This window comes from Pygoscelis adeliae, unplaced genomic scaffold, assembly GCF_000699105.1.
Source record: "Pygoscelis adeliae isolate BGI_AS28 unplaced genomic scaffold, ASM69910v1 Scaffold267, whole genome shotgun sequence".
In the NCBI taxonomy this organism is placed as follows: Eukaryota; Metazoa; Chordata; class Aves; order Sphenisciformes; family Spheniscidae; genus Pygoscelis; species Pygoscelis adeliae.
The window spans coordinates 6,170,325-6,179,602 of NW_008825150.1; the positions used below are offsets into that span (position 1 = coordinate 6,170,325).

Below are 9,278 nucleotides of genomic sequence, written 5' to 3' on the forward strand. Positions count from 1 at the left end.
TTTAAATTGTTTTGAAAAGGAAAATAAAAAGTCTTTAGACTGCTATGAAACAGTTTGCCAAAGCGATGCAGCATGAGTGAAAGCATATCAATTTATAGCTTCATCAAAATCAACAGAAGATGCTTAGAGGAGAAACACAGTGAACTCAGCCTTTAATTGAATTCATTAACATGGTGAAATCTCTCTTCCAGAATAAGAATTTGTAGCCTTGAGGACAATCAGAAGAACCAAGATCAAGGGAAAAAGGAATTTGTCAATGTGAGATGATAAAAGTGGGGAAACAATAGGTTGGTAACATTTGTTTTTGAAGCTATGCTCTGAGAGAATTATGATGGTTTTATTTGATTTAATGTACGTAGTAAACTCATTCAGTTCCTCAAACAATCTCAGTGATGACAATTTACATTTTTCATCAATTTAAAGATGGAGTTTATTTTAAAAACTTCTCAAATATTTTTTCTTCAAAGTTATTTATGTCCTTTCTTTACAGGACTTTGGAATTATAACGAAACTACACTACAGATTTTTTTATAATGCAATATTTTCATTCTTTTTCACTTTAACATTTTCTTTCATGTTTAATCATGAATCCTTAACTGATTATTCAAATGCCAAACATCAATTAACTAACACAAAACTTTTAAAATAGTATACTCAAGTTAAGAGGGCTTTTTTCTGTAAAACAAAGATTATTATCTTTACTGCTGCAGGCTATGAATTTCTTTAAGAAATGAAGATTTTTCTAATTAATGCTGGCTGCATGCTGTAACTTCATCATATTTGCCTGGCTACATGAAGAAAACCAGGGCGGAAGTTTTAATAATATTTAGTATTCCCATTGCACACTTTTAGAATATTTATTGACCGAAAGTTCCTCAAAAGGCCTGAAACAGATGCTCACCCTTGCACAGCATCCTGTAAATCATACAAATAGCATTAATCCTTTTTCATTTAAGTAAAATATAACACTTGCTTTCAGTGAAATAATGATGAGTACAATATCTGATGAAGATTTTAAAATAGCAGATGGTGTTATCACTTTGAAAGCAGGGAGGTAGCTGCATAGAAGCAGCAGCATGCAGGATATTCTGGTCTTGCACCTTCAGATGGTACTTAGTTCTTTAAAGCAAAAGCAGGGAAGTGATTGATGTTACACAGCAAACAGTCTGCTTCTTGCATCCCCGGCGGTGGTGCTTATCGCTTCAGAGTTCTGCTACAGCAATACTTACAGAAGCTTTTGTCAATAAAATGTAGTTATGAAAGGAACTAACATGGATTCTCTGCCAAAAAAATTCCTGTCTTGGTGAGCAAGTCCCTCTAGGATTACTTGGAAACACTCCTGAATTTTCTGCCAGTCACCTCCTGTGATATGGATGAATAATAAACCTAAACCTTGTCCTAATTGTTGGTAAAGAATCGGTTGTCTGTCCAGCGGGAGAAGGGATGCAAAAGCTTTCCTCTCTACCCCACAGGTGGCCCAGAGATATTTGTGTATCTTTCCCCAAGACATTTCTAAGCTGACATTGAGTTCTATGTGACCTCAAGAATTTGGGTAAGAAGAGACTTCTTGTCACGTGGTTTCTCCAAACACTTGTAATTCTGGTTGTCGGCCCTTATACCCAAACACATTTAGACCTGGAGCCATAATACAGAATAATAGAGGTTCCTAAACCCTCGGAATTATACTGCTCTTTAGTTCACTGTAAGAAAAATCCAAACTTCAATCTATTATATATATATATATACACACACATATTTTATAGATACATATATCAGTGTGTGAATATACATACACATAATCATCTTATCTTTTTTTTATACAGACTTCTCTGGATCACATGTAACCATAGATCACAAGCTAAGTCCTTATTCTGGTACAGATTCAAGGTGATTTATATCTAACATGAATTAACGTCTTTCTTGAATTTGAATTTGCCTTGATAGGAAAACTAGTCTTTCCTAGTCATTCAAAACCAAAATTCTATTATAGTGAAAGCCGTTAAAAATAGAAAACATTTTCATGCATGAAATTGAATCAGTCATGATTCAGCTATGGGTTATGTGGCTAGTCATTAATTAGCCATTATTAATGGCCTCATTAATTTATGAGGCCAGGTGATTACTAATTGAAAATACTATACTTGGATTAAATATGTTTACCTACTTCAGAATTCACAAATGCCTGTCTAAAAATTCCCTGCATTTTTGTTATTCAATTTAGCCATTAGTCCCCGAGTAAATTTTACTGCCACCTAGCTAGAGAACAGACACAGTAAGATATTATGGATAAGCATGATGAAACTCAGTGTTAATTAAAATGAATTCTAAATTACAATTATCAGGAAAGTTAAAGTAGGTGTGCTGAAAGCCTGGCTCCTGCAAATGGCAATGAAACATTTTTTCTGCTGTAACAGACATCAGCAGCCCTCAAAGATGATTAGCCAGCCCTAGCAAACCTAAATTCTTACACATTAAATGTTTTATATTATACATTCTGCATATAAAAATCTGTATATGAACATGGAGAGTATCACGTTTCTTCTGAACCATTTCAGCTCTCCCTTCCTTAGTCATCTGCTGCTATTGTTTGAAATATTTATGCTTGGAGAATACATTTTCTAATCCAGATTATTTCCTTCTCAGTTCAGTCTGCTCCTTCTGCCTGCTGCAGCTTGACTCTACTATGGAAAGTAGCAAGCAGTTCCCACAGCAGGTAAAAGGGAGATATTTGGATGGATAAGGCAGGCACAACTGCTACTTAATCATACCTTTTCCAGACAAGAACAGTGTCCAGTGCATAGTGTCTAGTGCATACACAACCTGAGATCAGGTGATGCCAAAATCCCTCAAGTCACTCAAGAGCAATGTAAATGGGTAAAACAGAAAACAGATCCCTCAAGATCTGCAAATCTCTGCACATAACCAACTATACCAGATCCCATTGCAGCAACAAAGTTGTACAGACCGCTGGAAGGGCTCAACGTCTCATTTTCATACTATGTTATGTTTGCTCTTTACCATATTCACAAACTAGGGCGAAAAAAAAAAACAGTTAGAAATACACTGCAAACCATGCGTAATGCTTGACTTATACAATTACATCCTTCATGGGCTCTTCAGGCCTACATGCTTCTAGTGTAGCTCTGTTAGACTTATATAAATATATCCCTCCTGTCCTTTGGAAACCCAATCCATTTCAGTCTGTAATGTAAATAGTTTCTTTTTAACATGCAGTGTGTGCTGATTTCACCTTAATTATATATTTCCCATTGCGAGAACTCAAACTGTGGGATACTGGGAAAGAATTTAACCAGCAGCCTATAAAGAATAGGGGCTGAAGCTTGGCTTCCATTAACACCTCATTAGGCAGAGCCTGTACTGTACATAAAATGAGCTAATGAATTTTAAATGTAGTTGTCAACCTATAACTTAATAATGTAGAAACTTCATTTTTCTGTAATACTGAGTGAGCAATAATACATTTTTATCTCTACAAATCAACGTGAAGCTATTGGAGTACATTATTACCCCAAGCAAGATCTTCATTGGTCGTCGTCACACACTGACCTTTAGCGCAACCATGCCACTAATACCACAAGTGGCACTAATTGCAGTGTAAATTTTCTGATAGACACAAGCTGACGGTTTGAGGAAAACACCTTCAAGTCCTGGATATAAATATAGTTCAGCTTACTAAAAATGAAGTTAGAACCATAAAATGACTGTTAGGTGGTTATACGATTAATTCTAATCCCATATAAAGGAATGGCAAAATTCTCATGTTTGAGTTTACTGTGTATGAAGACCATCCTCTACCTTACCAAAAATCACCATTACAGTTTGCATTAACTTGATAGGTTTAATGGTGGTTCAAGAATGCAGGACTTTCATTAACTTCCACTGAAGCTGAGCAAATGGCCATAGAGTCTAACAGGGGTTGCACAGTATAACTCTTAATTGGCAAGGGGATTGTGGTATTCCTATCCATCAGGTGACCTCTCTGCGCAAGGGTTAGGACCTGATCTTGTTGCAGGGGGTTTGGAGGCATGTGTGTGCTGCAGGTGAAGCCTGGTTTGCTGTGAGAACAAAAAGTTCTCATTCACTGTCAGTTCACTACACTTTCACTGAGCATCACTTTTAAAGAAAAAAAAAAAAGAATTTGTGAGTTTATAAAAATCAGAGAGTCTCTGTTTCTAATTTGTAGAAGCCTTCTCTTGGCTCTTTAAAGTAACAAGATCTTAAAACAGACTAGTTTTAAATACTTCTTCCATAATAAAAGTATCTTATGTCCATAAACCTCATCATACTCATCGTAGAAGCTTTTAGCTTACCAGTCAGCACTAGCCTATCTTCAACAGCCTGAATTCCAATTAACCACCAGCATCCGCAGTTACAAAGGTAGGCACTAGGCAGGCATGCTTACTTTCATGTTTCAGGGTCTTTGCAGTGAAATTTTTAACTGAATTTATAACTAATCCTTACTGAAAATTTACACACGTGGGCTTCATTGTCTGTACCACACGGCAACGCACAGGACAGGCTGGAGCAGCTTTGCAAAGAGGGTGCACGACTGCCTTTTCGTAACTACCCCATGCCTAGGCTGGCACCCGCAACAGCCTCTCTCTGGACTAAACACAATTAAGATGAGGGACCCTCCTGCTGTTCCTGTTTGATTAGTGAATACAGCAACGACATTTACTCATTGTCTTCATGCTCGGTCGCTACATTCTTTTGGCTGGGAGGATTGCAATAGCTGTTCCCAGGGTGCAGGCAGGTATGCCATTTCTAACCTTTGACTTGGGATATGTGGTCAGGCTGACCACAACACATCTTGTAAAATCAGTCACATTTCATAAGCGTGAACAATATGACAGGGTATTGTACAAGGTGAAATATAAGATGGTGATGTGTGTGTTCATGGTAGAGAATTTACTTGGGACAGATCTTTCTGTGTCATTGGATCTGAGCGAACTGACATCAGGCAGGGGAGTTTTGACCCTGTGTGAGAAATGGATGTTTTAAAATCTCCTTGAAAATATCAGAGTTATGATGTGTTATGGCCAAATTACTGGCTCCCTGCTGAAAATGGAAGTAATATGCAGTGAAATGTACACTGATTCCAACCAGCGGAAAAACAATTACTTCTACAAGTGAGCACAGAAGCAGTTAATAGTCGCAGCACCATAGCGGGGAGCTTGCCAAAACTGGCAGCTAAGCCAGAGTCCTGAACTAACATAACAGTAGGTCTATTTGTCTCATTTACTGTGCTTTTCTCATCTCCCTTACCCCATCACAGGCAAACAAATATCAGTAATAATGATAGCCTTAGTAATTACACCTAGAAATAAATCAATGTTTAAATGTACATTTTCAACAATAAGAGATGTGAAAGGATTATATAATCAGCATTTGTCACTCATTCCTACTGTACTCTGAAACCATAGGCTAAAAAAGAAGTGGTTTATATATCAAAAAGGGATCATATAATTTATTTTGTAGAGAGCAATTAATTGTTTACTTATAAGACAGCTTTCCATGACAAATCTTTCTTTCTTTAAAACGTGTTTCACTGCCCTATAAAAGCAAACCCCATTCCTTATAGCTTCCTAGCAAGCCATTCAGGCCAATTATCCTATTCAGCTTCTCCTTTCTTTATAATTGGTAATTTAGCTTGCTATATAAAACACAATTCAACCTTGTTTAGACTAAAGCTGTCTACACGTGGAGCTGTAGCTAATGCTAATTCTTAAATCTTAGCCATACTTAAAATAGGCATTCTAATGTACTTGAAACTGATGCAGCTTAGTTATCGCTTTCATAACCACATAAATGTTCTTGAGTAAATTAGCATTTGCTCATTCCCAACTATGTCAGCAAAAAGGCATTTTCTTTTCATCTTTGCATAAAAGGTAATATCAAAACATTACTGATTGGCCAATCATCAATTTATCTTGCACACATATTTTTTCACTCCTACTGCAATAACTGCCTGTCATATTTCTAAGTACATAATCTATAAATGTATTACTGGTGCAGAGAACTGAAATGTCATGGTTGTGCACAGGTATTTTTATATATAGACAGGATTAAAACCAAATCATAGGGAAGAGTTTAAATCACGTGGAATCCAGAACCAAACAAGGAGATACTCTGAAAGAGCTAAGGAGGAATGGTTCAGGCTTCAGGTAAACTGAAACTTAATTTAAAAAAAAAAAAGGAGTATAAGTACTTTTTTTTCTTTGGGTAACTCAGTTAAACTGCAAGCAGACTTACATTGGCAGTTAGTCATTTTAATTATAGTGTGATGACACTTGCTAGTTTAGAGAATGAATCATATGGTTGCACAGGAATTCAGTCTTTTTGCGTTAGCTATATTTGTAGATAGATAGAATTCTAAAAGTGAAACAGACATTTAATTGTTTAAGGGTTACTTAATGTATAAAAGTATATTTATTCAGCAATAATTTCAGGTTATCTTCTCCATTTCTCTTATTAGAGACCAGACATCCTTCTTACAGCATGGAGGCTAAGACAGAATGACAAGCAAATCTAACAGACTTTCAGATAGAAAAATATTTCAGTAGCCTAAAATAATCACTTTAAGTGCCTTAAATCTTCCTGAATTCAGTAAACTTAATTATGGGTGCAGTTTAGTACAAGGAAACAATTCACAAGATTTCTGAACAGGAATATTTTACTCTGTCAAAGGACCATAATTTAACCCCGATGCAATACTTTCAGTTCAGTCAATGAACTTGCATTAGCATAAAGTCTTTAAAAACCTGACACACTGACCTACCTTTATGTGACAGACGTAACCTTGGCTGCCTCGTATCTGTTGCATGACATCCAGCCGGTAACTCTAGTAACAAGCCATATAGTGCCAGGATTAAAAGGTCCTGGGCAGATGCCATCCTGCCCAAGATCAAATTCTTGCGCTCTTCACTTAACTGCTGCTGTTTGTTTGTTGTTTTGGTGGTGTTTTTTTTTAAGGCTCCAAGTTCCACTTCTACTTTCCCAGTGCAGTTAGATCTCTCTCTTTGGTCAGTTTGTGGAATATCTCTATGGGAAATTCAACGTTCATCAGAGAAGCACACAGCCTCAGCTAGCCATTTGTCAAGCTGTGCAAATGTCATGTAAAAATATTCCCTCCCTAGGACAATTGTTTATAAAGTGCGAGGACATTCCAAGGCGTTACTCTGCAGTGTTGTGTCTTGAGCTCTCTTTAGTAACTCTGCCAGTGGATTCAGGAAGAAGCTGTATTTTCAGTCCCTCCTGCAAGGCAATTCATTCAGAGAAGGAGGGAGGAAAAAAAAAAAAAAAAAAAGCACCCTCCTCCTTGGTGCTCTTCAGAACTCAGCCCCTTGCTCTGACTTGCCAAACAGCTAGTTTTAATTCACCTTTCACCTTTGCTAATTAAAAACAAGAAGTGCCATTCCCTCCTGGAGTTGCAGGATCCACCCAGCGGGGAAGCCGGGCTGTCAGGCTGCTGTATTTACTGAGAAAGTTCAGGGAGGGTTGAGGCAATGTACAGTACTAGCTGCTTCTAGGAAGCATTTTAATCCACGTGCCGTGCACTGATTCCTCAATTGCTTCGCGGTTCCATGTCGTAAAGTATCGGGAGAAGGGTCAGAATTCCTCCTATCCCTCCCTTTCGAAAAGTCATTTCAGCTTTTGTTCCCAGCTCAGTTTTAGAGGAGGATTAACCCTTGAATTAACTATTTAAGTGCATTATCACTTAGAGTCATTAAACAGCGTGCTACTAAGTGGATCAGAATAAAAAGATTCCAGTTGTATATCCTTTCTTACTTTAAAGGAAAAGGTTTAATTTTCATGATTATTTTCTTTTTTCTAATGTGGCTTCTCCCCATTATATTTTAAATGTCTGTAAGTCTGCAATCTTAGGTCAGTAAAATTACTTATCTGACTAAATGTTTATAGGATTGGGCAGTATTTAAAAAAAAGAAAGCCTGAGCAGAGAGCTGGGATATTATGATAAACAGCATCAGATTTACAAGTGTCAAGCAGCTACTTCTTATATTGCAATGAACAAATACCAGAAAACTTCATCTCTTTTTCACGTCATTTGTAGCTTAAAAATATACCTGTGGCAAGAACTAAATTTTTATAAATCAAGACTATAGACCTATGTCTGGAATACATTAATTAAGGAATCTGTAATTAAGATATCTCACACAGAATCATTTAGAATTTTGTGAGGTGCATTTTAGTCATTAACAATTGCACTTTTTTTAATGGGATGGAGCATTAAAGTCATGTTAAGCCTTTATACTTATTGTTTTATACAGAAAAAGAATAATAAAGAGAGGAAAATGAAAACTAATATATGCATTTGACAATAATGCACTCACACAAATTTGGTAGCCAACAAAAGATAATGATATCTGGAGAGAAAGATTTAATAAGAAATTTCTGTCTGCCAGCAAATTGAAAAGAACCTAGTACAATAATATAGTGAAACGCTAATCATTGTAATAGCAGGATACATGGATGGGAGAAGACAGATCTGTTCAAGAAGAATAAAAAATATGAACTACTAGGACAGAAAAAAAAATGCAACTTTGGTGAAAAGACAGAAGTAAATCATGAGAGTGCCCAAGGACTCCTGAAGGCTGTATAATCAGGAGCGGGGAGGAGGTCATGTCTACCTGTTAGTTCTCCAACAGCAGGTCACATACACATACCTGGGCTTGCTTTAAATCAGCTGGAAACTGTGCCAACAGCAGTTAAACCACAGGAGCAAGAGCTAAATCACACAGCTATTTGCTCCATTTCTTGCACACAACTGCAGGTTGCACTGAATTTTATGCTGATGTACCAGCTGTCTGCCAGTAGCTCAGCATGTGTACTTGAGACATTGTCAGTGGAGAAGGCAATGTAGGCTCTGCCTCCAAGCACTGACCTCAGCATGGATGAGTTTATCATCCACCCGATGGGATTATTATTATTGGCACCTTTCTGTAGTACTGAGGCACACAAATGTTCTGCGTTTCACCATTAAAATCTGCTGTAAATGAGCATAATCTGGTGCCTGTTGAGGTTAGTAAAGGCTCTCTGAAAATTTTCATTTGTCTTTGGATGTGATTCTGTGAGCTCTTATTGAAATACTTGTATTTTTCCTCAAAAACAAAAAAGATTCAATTAATAGAATTCTCAAAGACTCATTCTTTCTTAACATAAGTCTGCAAAATTTAAACATTTCCGATTCTGAGATAGTCCAGATGGAATTTTTTCTTTGAAGGATCCTGATATGGAAA

At 36.9% G+C, this 9,278-nt stretch overlaps 1 protein-coding gene across 1 annotated transcript in view; it reads right to left on the minus strand.

The window, feature by feature from the left end:
* SEMA3E (sema domain, immunoglobulin domain (Ig), short basic domain, secreted, (semaphorin) 3E) overlaps positions 1 to 6,940 on the minus strand; it is a 152,101-nt gene extending 145,161 nt beyond the window's left edge. Inside the window, exon 1 of the mRNA XM_009328363.1 lies at positions 6,800 to 6,940. Within this exon, the coding sequence (XP_009326638.1) occupies positions 6,800 to 6,914 (115 nt within the window). The 5' untranslated portion in view covers positions 6,915 to 6,940. The remainder of the gene's footprint in view (positions 1 to 6,799) is intronic.
* Between the last annotated feature and the right edge of the window lie 2,338 nt (positions 6,941 to 9,278).